Here is a 23,971-nt window from a genome sequence, read left to right as displayed (position 1 = left end):
TTCAGTTATGGCATCTGAGACAATATAAAATTTCAGGAAAATCTGGAGTCATCTGTTATATAAAAGCTAGCTCTAAAACAGAAAAATTGACATTTTTAAAATTTCACTTAAATGTAAACAAAATCCTTCATTAGTGGAGGGAGGATCTGATGTAGGCTATTCCTGTTCTTGTTTGGTCATGAAAATTCTAGTATTTCCTTCTAGTACAACCAAATGGGATGGTCTTTTGTTTCAGTTTTTTTTTTTTTTTTTTTTCTGAAATGGGATATTCTTAAAAGAACCACATTTTCCTAAGTTTGATCACTCAAAAAGTAGTTTCCATCTGGTAGAAATATTGTACTTAATCTGTACCAAGTTGTGTTACTAAAAGGCAAAATAAAAGGACTTTATTCTAAGGTTCCTCTTATTTTTACATACTCTGTATTCTATCTCTAACACAAAGTAGCTGTTTTAGGTTGCTCTGCATATGAAATGAAGGTACTAATGAATACACATAAATTAAGTACCTTAGGTGTTTGGTCTAATTGCCCTCCCCACTTTATGGTTAAAACAGGGCCAGAAAAACTGACTTGCCCAAGGATGAGGCCAGTTGCTTTGTCTCCTAAAGTCTAAGTGAAAATGAGAGATTTATTTGTGCAATCTATTAGATCACACTTAAACCTATTTTGGGACTGATAAAACTGACAGACGCTCTTTCTCTCCAAACCCCTAATACTTATCACAAAATGTTATGACAGAATCAATTAAACAAGGTCATCGGTTATGTCTGACAATAGTTCTCTAGGGAAAACGGAAAGAAATAAAATAACACTTGGTGAAATGATACCATTTTTAAATGATTACTAACCCGTTGTTACAAAAATCACCTCTTGGTTTTATTTCTTTTTATATTAGTTTGATACGTGAATGTTAGTCCAACTTAATTTTTGAAGGAGTACCAAAATGAAAAATGTTTTTTAAAAAACAAACAGTGGTATCTCTTGTCATGAGCTGGATGCCGGTGACTGACATCAGGTATTGCCAAGTAATAAACATTTTGCCATTCAATTCTAAATCCCTTATTAGCATTAGTTTTAAAGGAAATGTTACAGCTTTTATATTATTTGATTTGGTATTTAATAACAGTTATAAGTACAATGGTAGACACTGAAAAAGAAAACCCTTAATAGAAAAGAAAAAGACAATTTAAAATCAGATTTTGTTGAAGGGTGTTATAAGTGCAACTTTATCCATATGCATTCCTTTTAAGGCATTTTCATTGTCCAAATATCTCAACATGTACATCAAGGTTTATATTATAAAATGGGCTCCTTTTGTATTCATTCAAGACTTAAAGAAAAAATACATCTCAGGACTAAGTGTAGCTGAAAAGAAAAACACAAAAATTCACCACTCACAAAAAGTAACTTAAAATACAAAAGTCATTTAGCATACATTATTACTCCCCATTGTAATTCCAGATTTGGTACAGTATCTTTTTCATTTCCTGACATAAACCATTAAGACAGCACAGGCTGTAGTACTTCATTGGGAGGTGGCTACAATTCTATAATATGCAGTGATTTTAAAATAGGCTTTTAGCATGCCTTGCATGAAAGGTGCTACATACAAACCTGTTTTGTGAACTCTTTGGTAACCACCAATTAAAAAATTTGGATGAAAGCATTTCCACATGGACAGATCTGAAGCACATTATTGGAGCTCTGAACCAAAGCTATTACCCTGTATATTGATTCTGCAGTTTCCTTGGGGGTTTAGGTGTTGATTTAGAATAGAGCCAGATAATTTAAAGCATGTCAGGCCCCAGTTAAAACGGCTCCAATTAGTTTCCAGTTGACTTTATTATTGTTTGGCAGAAGTTTAAGGGAGAAGAGTGGCTTCCTACAAAGTTTGCTTCTCAAGGTATACTGAAGAAAGTAAAATATTCATGTGGTTACTCTTATCTAGTCTTTTCTTGAAATGGTATGAAAAAAGTGTGATGAATATAATTGAGATTATTCATATTTTTGTAGTCTCAATGTGTTCCCTTGGTTGTCTCTTTAATTGTCCCTTCTCAGGGTCAGCCTACTCAGATTCAGTACTTTACAGGCTGTTTTTCAGCATTTTCTGCTTGAAGCACTAATGCACTTAACGCAGCATGTTCTCTATTTTAAGATATTAGTGTTCTGGAGAGGTCAAGCTGTGATGTCATTCGCCCTCATTGGGCTACCTCACCACTCATTAAATTTCAGCTTTTCAGTAATTGTTCTGGGATGTGTTCTAGTTGTGCAAATTAGATGCTAGCTAATATAAATCTAAGTTACCCACTTACTGTATTTAGCCATAACATAATTTCTATGTTTACTTTTATCCACCTAAAAATGAATGTACATTTTTTGACATGCAAGTGTCTCTAGACTGCTCTGACACCTATTACCAATGTGCTACTTGAATCCAGGGAGTTATGACAGAGAGAGATGTGTCAAAGTCTACAGAATAGGTTTTAAATATTTCTGTTGTGCATTATTTGTATGTTAGTAAGAATCCTTTGTATTTACATTTACATAGCACCTTTCATCCAAGAGTTTCAAAATGATTTAATGTTAACAGCATTTGGTGGTAAAACCTAAGTTATCGGTGGCACTGAAGTATGTAAGTAAGTTCAAGTTCTCTTAAGTTCCATTTCAATTGAAACATGCTCTCTTTTTTATTGATGGTCTTTTGGAAAGTAGACTGTGAACACAACATTGCTACTGGCCTATGAAAGAAAGAGACAGAGAGAAAGAGAGACAGAGGGAGAGAGACTTTTCTCATGGTTACTGTGTTAGCGATGAAACCCACAACTCATAAACCACACACTACGGAATATGGAATTATTCCAAAAAGTTCTTTAGAGCTGGTAATGAAAGCCTAAGAAGTACACTGTTAAAATTTTAAAAAGTCAGTATCTTTCTCATTTCAGACCTTGAAGATTACTCTGATATTGATGTTAAATAATGAATTTGCATTAATATCAATGCATTTTTTGATTTCATAAGAAAATAAAACTGTGATATAAAATTGGAACTACTAAAAAAATTGATGTTTCCTGGGTTAACTAAATCTATTTTTTTGTGCTTCTTCCAAATGTTTAAAGGTAACAAATGCATACAAATATTTCAAAAGTACCAATAACAATTATCAACTTTAATGTAATATTATAAAGGAGAAAAAAAGTCATTAATAAATGATAGCCTTAATTATAAATGAGTTTCTGGCAAAATGCAGATCATAGTAAGTTATTTACATTCTTTTTGCCGTAAGAAAACTTCTTAAGCAACAGTCAGCTCTCAAGTTAAAAAAATGCACACACATACATAACCCAATACCAAAGAAAAGAAATGAGTTAAAGCACAACAGCTTTATCTTGGGAATGCCATTTGCTGGAAAACCATCTTACTAAAAAAAGTTTCAGAAAAACACTCTTTACCGTGGATTAACGCATGTATGCTTAGTGTTGCTTAATGGGAAATATGTAAAGATTAATATCACTATAAATTTTTTATAACTCCTATTTTGTTATGGATTTTTCAGATTTATCTTATAAACTGAATTTCTTTTGCATCAAAATAATTGGCTTTAAGAAAAAAAAGTACCAACACATGCAGTCTGCTAACCAAATAAGGCTCTGACATGCCAAAACAACTTTCTCTGTATCTTGCTATATAGTACATTCCACAAAATACTACAGCATTTAATTTAGGTTTACACAACTAAATATAAATGTCTAGATTTTGGCTAACACTTAGCAGAAGCATTAAGCAAACATGGATAAATTCATAAAACAAATGATGAAAAAAGCAGATTGTTCTTGGAGTACTTCTTTAAACACTTAACCTTAAAACACTTGGTCCTTAGCGAGAGAACGTCCTTTATTCAGTAGATCTTAACAGTACAAGGTATAGTAAGTCCTAAAACCTTTAAAAAATTTTGGCAGTTGAATCCAGTAGTGCTCCTTGATTCAAGGAATGAAGGTTTGTATTTCTTGCCTGCTCTATTCACGAAGGACTGTTAAAAGTCTCCTTAAAGATTTTAAAAAATGATTCCTATAGTTGCTAGGTGTCTTGTTACTTCAGAAATAAAGGCTTCATACTGAGAAACTGAAGGACACTTTTCTCTCTGTATTTAGTTGGAAGGTAGAAAGAAGAAAGAAAATATAAGAAAAGCTTGAAGAGAGATACAAAATACAGAGCAGCCACTATAAGAACAGCATGCACCAGATATTTCTATAAGAATGAGAATGACAGAAAATCAGAGATAATTTTTGAGTGGCTCATCATAGAATAGGCATTTAGTTTATTCTCATTAATTTTCAAGAAAACTGTGGGGAAGTTGTATTCCTACCACGAAAGGCTTCAAACTAAAAAAGTAATTCCTAGAACACAATTCACTAGTAAAATTAAATTTAAAGTGAGAAAAAGTCTTAAAAAAAAAAAAACAAAACTTGTTCCTTGCGCTGACAAGTAAAAACCTATGGCAGCCAACTAATCTTGCTTCACTAGTAAGTAGAACAGAAAGTCAATGAATTAAGCAAGCAATATTTACATCTGTTAATGCAATGTGCTCGTTTCACACTTAATTTGGTTAGTTTGTATAAATGAGACTAATCTCATTTACGTGTTAAGCAGGAAACTCACCACTTGGCCCACATGTCATGTAGTGGGTAATAGAATTAGGAGCTTTGTTGCTCCCTAGACCTGCTTTTTGAATTTCTGCTTTCTTGTACTTTGTCCACATCTGCAGGAGAAAAGCATTTCATATTATTTAGTCAAAGATGAAACAAAATACAATTCAGAAGATAAGAAATGCACTTTCACTGAGTAGGGCAAGGAGAAGGAATCTATAACTGTCTGGGAAAATTATTAATCGCATAGGCATCTCAATACTTAAAGATTGATTTTTATATTTTAAAGCTGTAAGTAATATTCCTAGGAAAGCTATACTTTTTTAAAAAACTATAACAATTACATTTTCCCCCCTCTTAGTGCCAGATGGCCTTACTATGTTTATTTACTAAATGGTCACCTATAGTTTTAAACATAATCTTGCATGTAGTAGCAAAACCATCTGGAATGAAATATTTGTATTATTTACTAAGAAAACCAGGGCTTGATGCATATTTTATAGGCAAATAATGTTCCTCCTTACAATGGTTATAGCTAAAATTGCTTTGGTCAAACGGGATGCAGTGCATAAGAATATGTTTAAAATTTCTAGAAAGGTAGGCCAGGAATACTGAAAGCTATCCAGTTTCATCATTAATAAAATTAGGATACTGAATCTTCGAATAGTTTTACAAATAATCCTTTGGAAAACTGGAGGTGTCTTAGAGAAAATAAGTGCAACTGCTCAATTGAGTCAGAGTTGCTTCACTTTCACTTTAAATGAAATTAGTTTTTTAAAATTTGGGGCATCCATGTAAGATTTCACTTACAGAAAGTATTGTTTTTCTTAAATGTTTGGGACACATTGGTTCCATATGATTTCTAAGGTATTTCCACCACTAAAAATTTGATTCCAAATGTTATGATAAAACATTGTGCAGTCGTGGTGGCTCACACCTGTAATCCCAGGACTTTGGGAAGCTGGTCAGGAATTGGAGATTAGCCTGGCCAACATGGTGAAACTCCATCTCTGCTAAAAATACAAAAATTTGCTGGGCGTCGTGGCATGCTCCTGTAATCCCAGTTGCTCGGGAGGCTGGGGCAGAAGAATCGCCTGAACCCAGGAGGCAGAGGTTTCAGTGAGCTGATATCATGCCACTGTACTCCAGCCTAGGCAACAGAGTGAGATTCCATCTTAAAAAAAAAAAAAAAAAAGAACTAGTGTTGTTTTGGGGAAATTTTATGACGCCACAGCAGGTGATGATTTCTGAAGTCTAGACTGTATTTTCCACCAGTCCTCAGGACACATGGACATGATACATATTTCTCTTACATGCACAGTGTATTTTTTTTTTTTTTTTGAAAACATGCTGCATATATACATATAGCTATTTGGGTAGTAAACAGTTCTTTCCTATAGGTCTAATTTTGTAAAATAATCACATAATTTTAATATCATAGCATGTGATTTTTCAATGAATTTTGAATTAATAAATATATTTTAAAGTGTTATGGTCAGAATTATGATATCTAAACAGTTGAAATAGCTGTGAAATAATCTGACTCAGTGTGGAAAAGAAATAACACTAATTATAACATTTGTGTCATATATTGCCCCCATTTAATTTCAGCTATGTTTACCATTAAGTTTTATTACTGGCTTATGAAAAAGCAAAAGGGAAAATATTAGCGCCAAATACATTTGAAATGTTAGACTGACCGGGAGGTAACTGACAATAAAATAGAAGGATGCAAAAAGTATATTAGGTGGTACTAAAATATGACAATCCTTTGATTGTGTTCATTTGATTACCTGCACCAGAACCATTTTTTTCTTTTTTCTGTAATAGCTATCAGAAAAAAAGTATGATTATAAAGGAGACAAATTTCATTAGGCAAATATTCTCTACATATTTTTTCTTTGGTCCAGTTAATAACAACTTAATACAATAACAACAAGTATAATATAATTTCATCCCCACATGGTCACATTTCAAGGCGTTCCTTCCAGGTGCCAGGCTGAGTCATTATCAGTAATATATAGGCTAAATCCAAATGGCAAAAAACATTCCAGAGAGAACGCTAACATGTATTCCTCTGGAAGTAAACGGATCAGGGTTATGGGTTTTTTTGTTTTTAGCCATTTTGGGAGTTAGAGATTCAAATGTAGCTAATTTGCTTTAAAAGTGCTGTGAACACAAAAATAAAACTTCTTTGCACTGGAGTCAAAGTTAACAAATATTTTCTCTCTCTTTTTTTTTTAAGCTAAAGAGTTTGTATTCATTCTTAGTTCTAAAATTTGTTCTACTAGAAACATACTTGTTTAAGTGGTTACAAGATCTCTAATTTTACATTTTAGTGTGATTATTCATTTTTAAAAATTGTTTTAAGGACATACATGTATAATTTAATAATAGATTAATTATAGAAGTAACAATTTTTACCACTTTGTAAACTTGCTACCCTTTTTGATTAGAAGTAAAAATACAGATTTCCAACACAATCAGTATAATTTGGTTTATTTCTCTTTGACTCTATATAAAAAAAAAGAACTAGAAAAACTATTGTATTAACTGATTTCAAGTATAGAAGCCATCTTGAAAAAAAGACAGTTACTTGAGCTCTTGTATTTATCAGATGATGAAAAGTGCAGAGAAGAAACAATAAATCCAAATGTTCCTAGTCACTGTGTAAATCACATTTAAATTTGATGGGGTTTTCTAAGAATAACACTAAGTTTATAAGTATTAACAATCTTTTAAATCTGAAAAGTGTTTTATAAATATGGGTATTAGTTACTATTTGTTATATAATGTATTGAATTATTAACTCTTTCTTTAAAACAGGACAGATGGCCTAATTAAATGACAAAAGAAAACATCTTTTTACATTTTCCCTCCCGATATTGTACATGTACAATATAAAGTACACATTCTGGAAGAAAAAAAGGAGTGAGAGGAAGAGCAAGTGAGGGGTGGGAAGAGGAGAAAGGGAGGGAGAAAATGAACTTTTTTTTTCCAGAAGCAACAAAGCAAATATGACTTGAAAATGTCTTCTTGGTAAGACAGCATGCAACTGTTTTAACATGCTTCTGGATATCAAAGTAACAACCTTATCAGGCAACAAAAAATGTGAAGGAGGAGCATGTATGGTTAAGGTTTTTAAAGGCATGCAGCAAATGGACAAAGCAATTAATATTTCATGCAGACTTTGGTGTAGTTACACATTCACATTAATATACATGCCATCATGTACAGCTGAACACTGTGCAACAATTTTAAATAAAAAATATAAACCTAGCCAAATGATATTTTGTTAACAGCAACTTTTCAAATAATATTAGAGAAGTAGTGTATATCAAATAACATCAATATATTATATTGTGCAATTTTGATCATATACAACCATATTCATACCAAACAGTTTGATTATCCTCAGAAACCAACAATGCAGCTTCTGTGTCATCAGGACAGAGGCATGCAGGAGTGACAAGATTGTTGCTATTTATAGAAAACTGTAGGTTACTGTTACTAGGGTTCTGATGATCAGAAAACTGTTCATTTTCTTTCTGTGCAGGTTTATCCAAAAAGGCAGAAGCCTGGTCAGTTATTCTGGTGACTGGCCTAGGAGGTAACCCACTTATGTTACTAACTAATTCTGTATTGAGGGATAAGAACGGCTGAGATGAATGGGCCACAGTAAATGGCCCTATGCTATCTTTTGCCAACATTCCGAATGCATCACTAGGCATCTTAATAGTGGCAAAAGTTTGGTTTAGAAAATGTGACCTTTCTGTTCTTGAATTTCTAGCCTGCACATATAGAGACTCAGGCATGTCTATAGCTAAATCATTTTGGGCACAAGAACCTATAGTATGTGTTGGGCTGTCAAGTATATCAGAGGACCACTGGTATAAATGGTACTCACTAGATGCTGCAGTAGTGTTGCTGTCAGCAGCAGCTGGTGATGAATCAACTGATATAGGCAGTCTACTGTCCTTGGTCAAAAAATCATGGATGCTTGTCCTTCGTGTAGTTCCTTCGGCAGTTGAGATCACGCTGCTTGCACGAGGTAAAGTGGCATAAGGGTTACTATCTTTTGATTGTCGTGACAGAGAAGATTCTTTTACTAATTTTATCTTTCCTTGAGTGCCTGGTGTAGGTTTTCCTGCAGAACTAATGAAGTAGGTATCTTCAGTTTTTCGAGGACCAGGTCTCAAAAACTCAGGCTTAGTTGTCCATCTATCATAGAAGTCCCCTGGGGTTTTTCCACTTACTGACCTGGCCAGACCACAGCTAACTGGTTTGTCTTTTCCCAAAAAGTCAGAAGAGACAGACAGACTTTTCATTACTTCATCTAAAAGATTTTCTTGACTTGAGGACTTTATCTGTTTTAAAAAAAATTCAAAGCAGATTAGTGAATATAGTACCATGTTTTTACTTTCCTGATTTAGCAGACTGTACAATATATAATTGTGGGTATCTCCTAATACTCCTTAACTTAAAAAAAAAAAGGCTCTGAAGTTCAATTATAGAAATTTAACTTGTGGTATTCATCTAAATTAAGGTCATCATAGATAAAACTAACCTGTATTGAGGTAAGCTTATTGCTTTCTTCCAAAAACTGTTGTAGAGTAACAACTTCACTTCCAGGGGAACCAGTTTTTATTTTGTGATGTCGACTCTCCAGTGTTTCAGATATTTTGTGTTGGAGCACTGGACTTGATCTGGTCTGTCTTTTCAAGTACTGGATTGGACTGCTACCACTGCTGGACCAAGCCTCATGGTCATGAAGCAGGCTAAATTCTCCACTGCTGTGGCTTTGTGGCCTGCTTTGGTTATTAACTGCACCTGCTTTTGGAGTAAATGGGGTGTTGAGATTTCAATAATAGAAATGAGATTAATACTTTATGAGTAATAACATTTGTTGACTATGTCCTAATTATATGAACAGCCAAATTTACTTTCAAGCTTTATTTAGAAATGCTTAGTAAACAATGTCAATCTTTTATCAGTGTAACAATTGTCTGCCATAGCCTGCTTCCTTATTTTGTCAAACTGACAACTATTGTAAACTCCACAAGGGCAAAGATATGCTTTTACTACCACACACAGAGCCTAAACAGAGCCTCATACAAAGCATTCAATACATTTGATGAGTAAATGAATGAATAAATAAGTAAGTGAATAATACATTTTTTTTTAAAAGTTAGGTTCAAATAGTTATAAAATGCCTCACAGGCCAGGCGCAGTAGCTCATGCCTGTAATCCCAGCACTTTGGGAGGCTGAAGCAGGCGGATCACGAGGTCAGGAGTTGGAGACCAGCCTGGCCAATATGGTGAAACCCCGCCTCTACTAAAAATACAAAAAATTAGCCAGGTGTGGTGGTACACGCCTGTAGTCCCAGCTACTCAGGAGGCTGAGGCAGGAGAATCGCTTGATCCTGGAAGGCAGAGGTTGCAGTGAACAGAGATCGTACCACTGCACTCTGGCCTGAGACTGTCTCAAAAATAAAGAAATAAATAAAAGTAAATAAAATAAAATGCCTCACAATTTAGGATAAGAACATGATTAGATGAAATATATATATATATACACACACACACACGCACACACACACTTTTTTTTTTTTTTTTTGAGATGGGATCTCACTCTGTTGCCCATGCTGGAATGCAGTGGCACGATCACAGGTCACTACAACCTTCGCCTCCTGGGTTCAAGTGATTTTCTTGCCTCTGCCTCCCAAGTGGCTGGGATTACAGGCATGCGCCACCATGCCAGGCTAATTTTTGTATTTTAGTAGAGACGGGGTTTCACCATGTTGGCCAGGTTGGTCTCTAACTCCTGACCTCAAGTGATCTGCCCACCTCGGCCTCCCAAAGTGCTGGGCTTACAGGCATGAGCCACCATACCTGGCTCATTAGGTGAATTTTATATTATTTCAGTATGTTAAGACCAAAAACTGTTCTAAATGCAGAAAATTCTAATTTAATTCTTTGCTTATCTAAGAAGTCCTCATTACTACTTGAAAGCTTCTCTGTTCATCCTACATGAATAACTTTAAACATTTAAAAAAATTTAAATAGCATACATATAAGAAAAGTTAAAGACATGAAGCAATTACTTACAACATTTCAGTAAAAGTATAAAATCAAATATGTAGTGCTTTATTCTTTTTTAAAAGTCTTGATCATCTTGCTGTCCACTGTTGATATGGTACCTATATAACCTTAAAAGACTCAGTTGACATTAGCAACTATATAAAATGCAAATTAGCTAGTTCTAGAATAAAACTCCCTCAAATCTTGGTGTTCCTTAAGAGTACTGATTTGATCACTAACAAACTGTACATCAAAACAGAAAATGCAACTTTCCATGGTTTCCCAGTCACAGAGAGTAAAGTGGGCCACGAAAGAATTTGGCTCAAGTTATGCAATATTTTACAAAAGTAAGAGTTTCTTAAATTTTCAAATCAGAAAAAAAATCATATTTTCAGACTACATTTTTCTACTGGATGTAAAAACATTTTTAATTAAATAATTTATTTCTTTTAAGGCTAGTCAAATGAAGTAGTGGGAGTGGGGAAGGAACAAATAAATCTGAAAAACATGATAAAAATTTTTTAAACATCCCACCTCAAAATTAGGTATTTCAGATCACTGTACTAATGTCATAGCATTAACTGATAAAATAAAATTACAACTGAGACAAAATAATTTTATAATACAAAAAGGAACAAAACAAATGCATTCTTTGTAACCTGACAATTCTGGAGTACAGAGAATAACTATGATATGTTGGTTAAATAATTCAGAGGCTGGATGAGGTGACTCACTTGAGCTCAGAAGTTCGAGACAAGCCTGGGCAACATGTTAGAAACCCTGTCTCTAACAAAAATACAAAAAAACTAGCTGGGCATGGTAGCATGGGTCTCTGCAGTCCCAGTTACTCGGGAGGCTGAGGTGGTAGGATCGCTTGAGTCTGGGAGGTGGAAGTTGCAATGATTTGAGATAGTACCACTGCACTCTAAGCCTGGGTGACACAGTGAGAACCCATCTCAAAAAAAAAAAAAAAAAAAAAAAGAAAACCTTCCAGGCCAGGCGTGGTGGCTCACACCTGTAATCCCAGCGCTTTGGGAGGCCGAGGCAGGTGGATCACCTGAGGTCAGGAGTTCAAGACCAGCCTTGTCAGCATGGTGAAACCCTGTCTCCACTAAAAATACAAAAAATTAGCTGGGTGTGGTGGTGGTTGGCACCTGTAGTTCCAGCCACTTGGGAGGCTGAGACAGGAGAATGGCTTGAACCTGGGAGGTGGAGGTTACAGTGAGCTGAGATCACACCACTGCACTCCAGCCTAGGCGACACAGTAAGACTCCATCTCAAAACAAACAACTTCCAGAATCTTAGTAGACAGAATATCTTTGAGGAAAAAGTTATCAGTCAAGGTTTCCAGACATTTACTTAAATACCTCACCTTGGAATGCATATGTAAACATTAAGAAAACAAATCTTGAAATAATTCCTTACATGAGCCAAATGCATTCATATAGTTCTTGTTTTATACACACACACACACACACACACACACACACAAATAGTTGTTTCTCAAATTAAACACAAAATCCGTCCCTTATTTTGTGGATAAATTAAGTCAAACATATTTCTAAAATATGAGTAATGTGAGTTCAATGTCCATGCATCATAAGAAAATGAAGGACAATCATTTTCACGTCAAAGAAAAAATGTCAGTAAAATAAGGACCTATAGATAATTTTGAAGTATAAATATTACCATAAGACTTTTATCTGTGAAGATGAAAAACTGAAACTAAATAACTGCTCCTGTTTTTACATTTGTATACATTGAAATACATTTGTATTACAATGTGAAAAGTATAAAATGTTCCAAACAACTATGTTCCAAACATAGATGATTTGGATTTCATGCTTTACCCCAGAAACTTCATCCCATCTCCCACCTTTAAATACTGGAAATGGATGGAGTGCATTAATAAATTTACCTACAGCATACCTTTGACTTCATGTAGTGAAGCATTATTATTGCTATTGCTAGTGGATGTTCTGCCACTATCAAGGCTGGCTGGTCTTGAAGCTAAATGAAAAAACCAGGAGACGGTGTGATAAAACTTCTAGCTGATGATGCTGATGAGCTTTTACATTCTGATTACAGAATGCTTTGAGGAAGCAATCATGCATACTTTCACAAGATGAGCATGCCCACAGATTAGAAAGCAAATTTCCAGATAGTTCCTTGAGACATGTTAGAACAGGACACTTCTGAAACAATAGTTGAGATTCAAAGAGGAGGATAAAGTGCATATTTAGATTTGAAAATGAGTTCTAAATGGATATGCCAGGAGTGTTTTAGTTGAATAGAATGACATATCCCCCCAGATCCCCCAAAATGCTACTGATTGGGTCACTTACAAAAGATCAGACAAGGAACTCTGCACATTGCAGAGATGTCAAGAAGAGGAGGAATACAAGCATCTATACAGTTAATGTCCTGTATTCCTATCTGTAACAAGGGAAACAACTGTATAGTTAACACTGCCCTATGCTAACTCTTAAAACCCTGCTTACATTAAAATTCCTTTAACATGTTATCCACTTATTGCTAATAGTTTGTAATCCCAGCTACTTGGGAGGCTGGGATTTTCCAGACAGAAATGGAAAAATCTGAAATACTCAACATTGCCCAAAAATTGGTTTCTTTTTGAGTCAGAGTCTCACTCTGTCACCCAGGCTGGAGTGCAATGGCACAATCTTGGCTCACTGCAACCTCTGCCTCCTGGGTTCAAGCAATTCTCCTGCCTCAGCCTCCCAAGTAGCTGGGATTACAGGTGCCTGCCACCACACCTTACTAATTTTTATATTTGTAGTAGAGATGGGGTTTCTCCATGTTGGCCAGGCTGGTCTTGAACTCCTGACCTCAGGTGATCTGCATGCCTCTGCCTCCCAAAGTGCTGGGATTACAGGCATGAGCCACTGTCCCTGGCCCAAAAATTGGTTTCTTAAAGTTCATCCTTTAAAACAAATATTTTTAATATTTTAAACTAGTATTTTAAATTGGCATTTTAAACCAATGGCAAAATACAACTCTTATAACTTTAACCTTATACAAAAATGGTAACAAAATTACCTTTGAAGACTGTGCAGGCATACTTTATAAATGACCTTGACTAAAATAGAGAATATTTAGATGAAGCAATTATCTTAAAAGAGGCAGAAGGGAGTATTAGGTTTGAAGAAATGGTAGAGGTAACTAAGAGATGCAGGATAGAGAAAACATGCTTGCTGGCAATGCCACATTCACCTATTAAGTGCAAGAGTCCTAGCATTCCCATTCTGTATTTAATGTGTACTCTCTAAATAAAGTTCATTATCTTACCATGAACTCTTGATCCCGTACTAGAATCATCACTAACACCTTGTGGACTTATGTCTTCAAAGGACGTAGTATCTATATAAAATAGCAAAATGGATATAAAGATATTTTTGCAATAAAAAACCATTATAAAATTTTATTTACACAGAATATGGAAATTGTTTTTCAATCATGTATAATACAGCTTGACTTAACGTATTTCATAGACTCAACCAGAAACTGGAACTAGGAATAAGAAAAATGGCAACTCTAATGAGAGTTGACTTGCTCAGGGAAAACACCAAAAGCAATGAAACAATCTCCCCTCTGACCCTGCAAAGCAAAACAAGAGCCTGGGTGGTTCTAGGTAGTTCTGTTGGAAGTTGTAGTGCTTTTAGTTTTTAGAAAACTAGCATTGCCTTCTTTTATTACTCTTTACCTGGTTTACTTCTCCTTTTCTTGTGAATTCATTAGCTGTTTATTATGAAAGGAGGCCTGGAAAAGATTTTAGTTATTTGTATAATGTTTAAAATTTTTAAAATGATTTGAAAGTTCCTCCAAATCCAATACAAATCATGTTTTGATAATTATTTCAGGTTGTTGCTTTTTAAAAAGTACACAGGGAAAAGTCAAATTAAAATTCTTGTTGCCAACAGTGACACCACAGTGCAAATAGCAGACGGCCTATACCTTTATTATTAACCAACTGCTTGGATCTGAAGCCTGCAGAAGAGTTGACAGTTGAAAAGTTGATGGCTGTAGTAGAGAAGGCCATAGCTCCCAATTCTTTTCTCCTTTTACCCGTTGAAATATCATCAGGAACCTCCAAATTCTCAGTACTACCTGTCCACTGTCCTGCTAGGACCATGGACTGCACCAGGTCATTCATGGCTGGGATGCAAATGAAAGCAAATGAATCAGCATGGTTAATGTATTTGTTTGTATTTCTATTTTGTAGTATAAATACTGTGGTTTTTGTCTATGAATTAATGCCAATGGACATAAAAAATTATAACCAAATGTTCATTTAAATTATGACATGCATTCAGCTGAATGAAATGAGTAGGCCAAAGGCTGATAAATTTCAATAAATACTTTTATCCCACCTCCACCCCCTTTAAAAGACAGAGGAAAGGAATTTTACTAAGTACGACTGCCATGCTATTGCGCAGCAATGTGCTAAAACTTTAATTAGCAGCCTTCACAATGTGGTTTTGTGGTGACAAAAATGGAATAGATAAAGGTAAGATGAAGAGCAGTTCTTATATAGCATCATTATTGAAAATGAAAGTCCTTGGTCAGAGCAGGTTACTGAAGAAATTACTCATTTTATGACTCAATAAGTATACCATTCAATAAAAACCTGAAAGAGATGATATCCAAAGTGACAGACACTTAATGTGATTATGTAATTACCCATGCCACATAAAAAAAGAAAATCCAGAATATTATTATTTAAAGAATGACAAGCATTTTCAAGGGTTTTTGGCCATTTTATTTATTTAATCTGGTTCATTAAAGGAAATTAATTTCTAATACTAAAAGTTTTGTTATATTCTCCTTAAGTAAACTTCTTTGGGAAAAAAATCTCTATGGCATAAAGAGGGTTTTTTTCTGCCAATTTTTAGAAAGCACTGGAAATTTACGAGTAAGTTACATGTATGACTAGAAATATGCATGTATATGTATAAGTGGACATATACATAATACAAATTCAGTGCCACTTGAAAAAAAAATTCTTCCAGCTCCTTATATTAGAGGAAGACTGACCTCTGCAAAATAAGGAAATTGGCACAGTCCAGAGAAAGGTTAGTGAAAAATTAGTAATGAAAGCCAGTGTAGTCAGTTGAAAGAAGCTGAACTGTCATAAAGTCTTACACATGGAACGACGGTAGCAGGCCTTCATTTTGTCTTTATCCTTCGGTCTGTTCCTCAAAAAGGGCAGTCTTTTCAGTGCAACCACTTTAATGTCAGAGCATGAGGAAAAACAGAAACAGGGAAATGAAAGAAAAAAGGGAGAAGAACAGATGGGAGTTAAATGTTGAAATTAAGGACAGAAATGAATGTTTGAGTTTTAGCTATGTATGCTATATTAAGGCTATTATTCTCATGCTGCTGAGTGATAATGAAATATGAAATATGTACTCTGATATTTTAAAATACTTGGAAAAGCACTGAAGACAATGATGAGGAACATATACTTTTTTTTTTTTTTTTTTTTTTTGAGACGGAGTTTCACTCTTGTTGCCCAGGCTGGAGTGCAATGGCGCGATCTTGGCTCACCGCAACCTCCGCCTGCGATTCTCCTGCCTCAGCCTCCCTAGTAGCTGGAATTACAGGCATGCGCCACCATGCCCGGCTAATTTTGTATTTTTAGTAGAGACGGGGTTTCTCCATGTTGGTCAGGCTGGTCTCAAACTCCCGACCTCAGGTGATCCACCCACCTCTGCCTCCCAAAGTGCTGGGATTACAGGCGTGAGCCACCACGCCCAGCCTGAGGAACATATACTTTTAAAGTTTGGATTGGTTACAGTCCTATAAAAACAGGAACTGACTAGAATTATTTATGCAGGGATCAATTTTCCTAGTTAAGTTGTAAAGGTAAACCTTTAAAATGAAGGCTATTGGTGGTTCACAGAGTCTACATGATGAAAATGTACAAGGCTTTTGAAGTCTCTATTTTAGCTACTTTAACTTTTTAAACATTAAAATATTTATTTTGGAAAACAAAAATAACTTAGGAAAATGCACCTTCTACTACAGTATTTTATTATTATAAAGCAACAAAAATTAGGGTGCCCAGGAGATACTTAAAACAATCTTAAAAAACTTTAAGATTTCGAGGCATGGCGACTTCTGCCTGTAATCCCAGCATTTTGGGAGGCCAAGGCAGGAGGATCGCTCGAGCCTAGGAGTTCAAGACCAGCCTGGGCAACAGAGCGAGAACCCATCTCTACAAAAAATTAGCCATGTGGTGGTGAGCACCAGCTATTCTGGAGGGTGAGGCAGGAGGATCGCTTGAGCCCAGGAGTTCAGCCTGGGTGACAGAAGGAGACCCTCTCTCAAAACAAAACAAAACAAAAACACTCGAAAAAACCTTTCATTAGTTTATTACACCTTAATAAAGAAATAAATTCCTTCTTGGTTTAAACTGGATTCTGATGCATTATTTAGCAGCACCACTGAAATAAACATTCTTTTGACCAAAGTATTTCTAAAGATTAAATAAACAATCACATTAAGTTCATTTTACAAAACATTGGTTGAGGGAAAGGGGAAAAAAAGAGTATTTAGATAGTAGAAATAAGCATTAGCAATAAGCTCCAATAAACCTAAAAAATAAGGAGGTACCCCAAAGCAAGAAAAAACGAGAGAAAAGTATAACATTTTTTAGATATTTTGAAGAGCTTTTGAAGGAATTTGATTTTGTGAATAAAAGGATTATCACTAAAATATAGGAGTCATTAGGACAAAAATAAAAACGTTCACTAGAGTCACTAACCATTCTTAAGCCACATTTTAGTAATATTTAACTATAAAAAATTATTGTATCTTTTTAGAAATGTAATTTAGGAATTAGGAAAAACAATTTGCATAAAGACCTAAAAACATATTATACACTGTTAACTATAAAAAATTATTGTATCTTTTTAGAAATGTAATTTAGGAATTAGGAAAAACAATTTGCATAAAGACCTATAAACATATTATACACTGTCTATTTAATAACTACATTCTTTCTCAGTGTTTGCTGTCATCGTGTAAATAATCAAAGTTCTTTTGACAAACTGACAAGTATCATTCATTAAAGAGAGTGCAATGGACATATAGCTCTTTAACCTGTTTGATTGCTATTAGGAGCAGTCATGATTCACTTAAGCTTTTAGTTTGACCTATTTCTTTTCAAGCTTAGTAAACACAGCTGTTTTCAATGATTAAAAAGAAATGAACTGAAAGCAATATAAAAATGGACACTTAGATAAAACAAAGCTGAGTGGTTGCAGCATGCATATGTTGTCTTGTTTACTTTTAAATTATTTCTTTTTCTGTTTTTAATTTTTTTTCTAAGGACTGCTTTACTGACAGATACTCTTCCAAAATGAACAGTATAAAAGGAGTTTTATATTTGTCAGGAAGAAATGATTCTTCTTATAGTAATGAGTTTGTACATATACAATGTTCATTTCCCAAAGCATACTGAAATTAAGGGAACATTAGTATTTGTTGGGTTTTGGGTTTATTTTAAAAATTCTAAAACTGAACAATTGTAGGAAAGGAGAATATCACTTCCTTCTGATTCTTATTCTGGATGTTTCAGCAGAGAATATGAAATGATGACAGATTTATACTTAAAACAGACAAGATGACTTCAAAAAAGACTTTTGTGCCTTTCTTGTGTATGCTTATATCTGAACTGACATTTCTTTCCTTTAAAGCCAGGCACAGTGGTTCATGCCTGTAATCCCAGCACTTTGGGAGACCAAGGCTGGAGGTTCGCTTGAGGCCAGGAGTTTGAGACCAGTCTGGGCATAATAAGTGAGACTCTGTCTCTAAAAAACAATTAAATAAAACAACAATTGCCAGTGCAGTGCTGTTTTCCTGTAGTCCCAGCTATTTGGGAGGATGATGCTGAAGCAAGAGGATCCCTTGAATCCAGAAGTTCAAGACTGCGGTGAGCTATCATTACACCACTGCACTCCACCTTGCGCAACAGAGTAAGACCCCATCTCTTAAAAAAAAATCTTCCTTAAAAAAAAAATAAGTATACCTATTACCATTTCTTTTTTTTTGAGATGGAGTCTCGCTCCTGTTGTGCAGGCTGGAGTGCAGTGGCACAGGGTTGGGGGTGCAGTGGCACAATCTTGGCTCACTGCAACCTCCACCTCCTGGGTTCAAGCGATTCTTTTGCCTCAGCCTCCTGAGTAGCTGGGACTACAGGAGCACACCACAATGCCTAGCTAATTTTTGTATTTTTAGTAGAGGTGGGGTTTTACCATGTTGGCCAGGATGGTCTTGATCTCTTGACCTCGTAATCTGCCCGCCTCAACCTCCCAAAGTGCTGGAATTACAGGCATGAGCCATCACGCCCGGCCCCATTTCTTATTAAGTAAGATGTCAGATATTTTATATCCAAAAATAACAGATAAAATTAACTTATCTGCCACCTTTTAAAGAAAACTTGATCTCTCTAAAACAGTGATTACTTGGAGGATTTATGTAGATTTACTTGGTGGACAAAACCAGACAGCAAAAGACCCAGGGTAACCATAATTTTATGTGGGGATATAGAATTATAAAACTGCTTTCTTGAGACATATATGTGTGTATATATATACACTCATACACATATGTATATATACATACACATATATGTACATATATACGTGTGTGTGTTTATATATAGATACACATACACACAAATGTACATGTGTATGACTTTTTCTGTTGCTTACCTATGGATTCTACTTTTTAGACTGCTATACTTGCATTCTGAAATACATCCCATAATTTTATTTTATTTTTTTGAGAGGAAGTCTCGCTCTGTCACTCAGGCTGGAGTGCGGTGGTGCAATATTGGCTTACTGCAATCCTCACCTCCCAGGTTCAAGCGATTCTCCTGCTTCAGCCTCCTGAGTAGCTGGTGCACGCCACCATGCCAGACTAATTTTGGATTTTTAGAAGAGATGAGGTTGTCACCATGTTCGCCAGACTGGTCCTCAACTCCTGACCTCAAGTGATCTACCTGCCTCAGCCTCCCAAAGTGCTGGGATTACAGGCATGAGTCATTGCGCCCGTCCTATAGCCCATAATTAATGCCTAATATCCTATACCCTAAAATACTATGTTTTCAGAGATAATTCACCTGAGGCCAAAACACTGTGAATAGTTTTTTCAGTGTTTTGAGAACTGCCCATTTGGAGAGTCTACCTCTGGGAGAAGCAGCAGTTGCATTTACCTGCTATTTCAAAAGAATGGAGTGTGAGTGTGTGAGTGTGTGTGTGTGTGTGTGTGTGTTCAATTAGTGACATTGGCGATAGTGTGAGAGGATTAAAAGTATCCTGTTCACATATTTTGTAAGAACTTTGATAGTAGTCAACTTCTTAAGACATCTTTAAATAAATTTTCTCATTTTCTTGGAATATACTTCCAAAGCTTTTACTTTGCTTTTACTGTTTAAGCATACTAGTAATGAAATTAAAAGGTTATAATTGTATAGCGCATATTATAATGTGGTACTTCTACATTTGTTTTTTTTTTGTTTGTTTGTTTTTCGTTTTTTTTTTTTTTTGAGACGGAGTCTCGCTCTGTCGCCCAGGCTGGAGTGCAGTGGCCGGATCTCAGCTCATCGCAAGCTCCGCCTCCCGGGTTCACGCCATTCTCCTGCCTCAGCCTCCCGAGTAGCTGGGACTACAGGCGCCCGCCACCTCGCCCGGCTAGTTTTTTGTATTTTTTAGTGGAGACGGGGTTTCACCATGTTAGCCCATGTTGGGATGGTCTCGATCTCCTGACCTCGTGATCCGCCCGTCTCGGCCTCCCAAAGTGCTGGGATTACAGGCTTAAGCCACCGCGCCCGGCCTACATTTGTAATAAAAAATTACATCACAAGTTTATATACAAATGTTTATCTCTTCAACTATTTTTTTTTTTTTTTTTTTTTTGAGACAGAGTTTCACTCTTGTTGCCCAGGCTGGAATGCAATGGCACAATCTCAGCCTCAGTCTCCGCCTCCTGGGTTCAAACAATTCTCCTAACTCAGCCTCCCGAGTAGCTGGGATTACAGGCATGCGCCACCACGCCCAACTAATTTTGCATTTTTAGTAGAGACAGGTTTCTCCATGTTGGTCAGGCTGGTCTCCAACTCTGACCTCAGGTGATCCGCCCACCTCGGCCACCCAAAGTGCTGGGATTAACAGGTATGAGCCACTGGGCCCGGCCTAATTTTTTTAAATAATAGAGACAGTGTCTCACTATGTTGCCCAGGCTGGTCTTGAACTCCTGGCCTCATGTGATCCTCCTGCGTTGGCCTCCCAAAGTGCTGGGATTACGTGCGTGAGCCACTGTGACTGGCCCCCACGTCTCTATTTTTATTTTGAGATGGAGTCTTGCTCTGTCACCCAGGCTGGAGTGCAGTGTGCAATCTTGACCCACTGCAACCTTCGCCTCCCAGGTTCAAGTGATTCTCCTGCTTCAACCTCCTGAGTAGCTGGGATTATAGGTGCAGAACACCACACCAGGCTAATTTTGTACTTTCTTTCCTTTTTTTATTTTGTTTTTGAGACGGAGTTTCGCTCTTGTTGCCCAGGCTGGAGTGCAATGGTGCAATCTCGGCCTCAGCCTCCCAAGTAGCTGGGATTACAGGCATAAGCCACCACGCCTGGCTAATTTTGTATTTTTAGTAGAGATGGGGTTTCTCCATGTTGGTTAGGCTGGTCTCGAACTCCCGACCTCAGGTGATCCACCCACCTTAGCCCCCCAAAGTGCTGGGATTACAGGTGTGAGCCACCGTGCCCGCCAGCACCTCTCTATTTTAGTAGATCCCTTACCAAGCAATCCTTCAATAATTTTCTTAACCTGTAATTTCTAAATCATTGAGTAACACCCCTTCAAATTCATACCTATTTTTCTTTGCTTCCCCAAATGTAACTGTGTTCCAATGTGACACCATCAAAGTATATGAGCAGAAACTTCATTATAAAATGCCTTATTATTCTGATTAAGTTATACATAATTATGAAAATGACATCTCATATTTCTCACTTGCTCCTTGCAACTGTTCTGTGAAGTATGAAGCAAAGGTAAAAGGCTTGCCCATATTAACAGAAATAGCAAGTGGCAGAGGTATTCCAGCTCTTATTTCAACTTTCTTTCTGCAATATTTTACCCCTCTGGCCAAATGATAGTATATCTGTGTATGATTTACCTCAGAAAATTGTGTGGCTGTATAATAATGCAGTACACAATTAATTTTATAATATGAAATTAAAAATAAATGCCACTCATCCGACTATTCCCCCAAAGGACTATTGAAGTTTTAAAAAACTAAATCTAAAGATTAAAAAATCTTTAGAAAGGATTCTAAATCAATACCATGTTTAAAGAGTTTAAGCACTCACTGCTGCTTTTCTTGGTCCCCAAGGTCTGGCCATCTTCTAAAGAGTTTGAACCTACTGAAGAACTATCTTGACTGTCTTGATGAGGGAGCTGAAGAAATCCTTCACTGGAGTCTGAGCGGGTAGGTGTTAATGTTAGAGATTTCTGGCGTTCCCGATTAATATCTTTCTTAGACTTTATCAATTTTCTCATTTTTAGAGTAATCCAGTTGCCTCTCCTAACAGAATTTTAAAAATTGTTATCAGTTTAAAATTCAACATACAAATCCTTCACAAAATTAGAAGTCATCACAATATTAGAAATAACGTACAGGTTTTTTTCAAAACAAGAATTCATAAAATTTGGTTAATGGTACCTTCTAGGAGGAGATGGGTCATAAAATTTGTATTGATCCATAATTTTCTCTTCTAATTTCTCCTTCTGACGTCTTAATTCATTTAACTTATCACTATAAAAATAAAAATTACCTTTTAGGACAGGCATCATATTTTGTAAAGCTATGAATATTAAATTATTTTGTGACTGTGATCTAACTTCTCCCCAAAACATAAAAAAAAACAGATACTATGGTTGGCAACTAAGATTTTATCAGGTAGTTAACAATGGGAATTTTTCCATGTTTCTCCTTTTTAAAAAATTTACAACTTCTTTTTTCCTTTTTGGAAGAAAGGTGGTCTATTACAATTTATACTAGCAAAAAATAAAAATATTTGGATAGTTTGCTTATAATTATAGATATAACGACTAATCCTGCAAACACATGTTCATGCAAATAGATTTTTTTCTTTTCGGCAGAATTACTTAGGCTTGATTTACTTGTAGAGAATCATTTCCTGACTCCAGCAATGCATGAGTCATCACATCCTAGTCTCATTTTTATATTCTCAGTAGTATTTACTATATAAACATCAAAGATCACCAAAATAATGTCTCTAAGAAAACCCCACAATGCTAAAGAATACTATTTACTTAAGAAACATTAGTGATCATTTACAATGAGGAAGGCATGAGGTATATATGAAGATGAATAATAAATAGCTTTGTTTATAATATAGGAGAAAGAAGATATATCCATAAATATAACATATAATATCGTTTGTATGCATACATATATATACACACACACACACACACAAATATATATATATAAAATGACTATATAATCCAAGGAAGTAGCAGTACCAAAATAAAATACTGTGCAAGTACAACAGGAAGGTAAATATATCCATCTTAGATCATGAAATAAATCCCCATGAAGAAAAAGGCCATTATTAGATAGGCTGAAAAGGAAAGATAAGAATGCTAAATTATATGTTGGTGTAGTGTAGGAAGTTAAAAAAATGCTAAGTTATGTTTAGCTTGAACATTATAGGCTGAGACGAAGTAGTGAGGGAGAGTTTTGGTTTTAGATTCTGCTCAGTAGGAAATCAGAAGTATTCCAAGTTTCATTACAAAGTGGTAAGAAATCTTTGTTTAAAGTACTTTAACCCAATGATGGAATAGGATATATCAGAAAGATTGGAGATAAGGCAGGGCGCAGTGGCTCAGGCCTATAATTCCAGTGCTTTGGGAGGTGGAGGCAGGTGGATCACTTGAGCTCAGGAGTTTGAGACCAGCCTGGCCAATGTGGCAAAACCTTGTTTTTACAAAAAATACAAAAATTAGCAGTGTGCGGCAGCGTTTGCCTGTAGTCCCAGCTACTCGGGAGGCTGAGGCAGGAGAATCGCCTGAACTCGGGAGGGGGAGTTTGCAGTGAGCTGAGATTGCGCTACTGCACTCCAGCCTGGCTGACAGAGCAAGACCGGAAAAAAAAAAAAAAAGGATTGGAGATAAGAAAACATTCAGGAAGCT

The 23,971-nt window shown here is 35.8% G+C and overlaps 2 protein-coding genes across 20 annotated transcripts in view; one reads left to right on the top strand and one right to left on the bottom strand.

The window, feature by feature from the left end:
• The window catches only part of LOC135966914 (putative prolyl-tRNA synthetase associated domain-containing protein 1), a 59,621-nt gene that overhangs the window by 5,183 nt on the left and 30,467 nt on the right, over window positions 1-23,971 (top strand). For all 3 annotated transcript variants that reach the window (XR_010580635.2, XM_074011790.1, XM_074011791.1), the window contains exon 2: window positions 22,146-22,241. Coding sequence is in view for 2 of the 3 variants with exons in the window: in XM_074011790.1 (XP_073867891.1) it covers window positions 22,146-22,193 (48 nt within the window). In the remaining variant the exon portion in view is untranslated. The remainder of the gene's footprint in view (window positions 1-22,145; window positions 22,242-23,971) is intronic.
• The window catches only part of CCDC88A (coiled-coil domain containing 88A), a 130,668-nt gene continuing 107,550 nt past the window's right edge, over window positions 854-23,971 (bottom strand). For 2 of the 17 annotated variants that reach the window (XM_005575842.5, XM_005575843.4), the window contains exons 24-34: window positions 22,476-22,568; window positions 22,123-22,337; window positions 15,887-15,970; window positions 14,699-14,899; window positions 14,033-14,104; window positions 12,653-12,733; window positions 9,210-9,475; window positions 8,903-9,009; window positions 8,550-8,680; window positions 4,656-4,755; window positions 854-4,137 (exon numbers count right to left, since the gene is read on the bottom strand). In XM_005575842.5, coding sequence (XP_005575899.1) covers window positions 4,691-4,755; window positions 8,550-8,680; window positions 8,903-9,009; window positions 9,210-9,475; window positions 12,653-12,733; window positions 14,033-14,104; window positions 14,699-14,899; window positions 15,887-15,970; window positions 22,123-22,337; window positions 22,476-22,568 — 1,315 coding nt within the window. In that variant the 3' untranslated portion in view covers window positions 854-4,137; window positions 4,656-4,690. Of the gene's footprint in view, window positions 4,138-4,655; window positions 4,756-7,124; window positions 9,010-9,209; window positions 9,476-12,652; window positions 12,734-14,032; window positions 14,105-14,698; window positions 14,900-15,886; window positions 15,971-22,122; window positions 22,338-22,475; window positions 22,569-23,971 lie in introns of those variants that run through there. The other 15 variants (XM_005575836.5, XM_005575838.4, XM_074011737.1 and 12 more) reach the window with 12 other exon arrangements.

Source organism: Macaca fascicularis, chromosome 13 (genome assembly GCF_037993035.2).
Source record: "Macaca fascicularis isolate 582-1 chromosome 13, T2T-MFA8v1.1".
NCBI lineage: Eukaryota > Metazoa > Chordata > Mammalia > Primates > Cercopithecidae > Macaca > Macaca fascicularis.
This window is presented reverse-complemented; position numbering and strand designations above follow the sequence as displayed.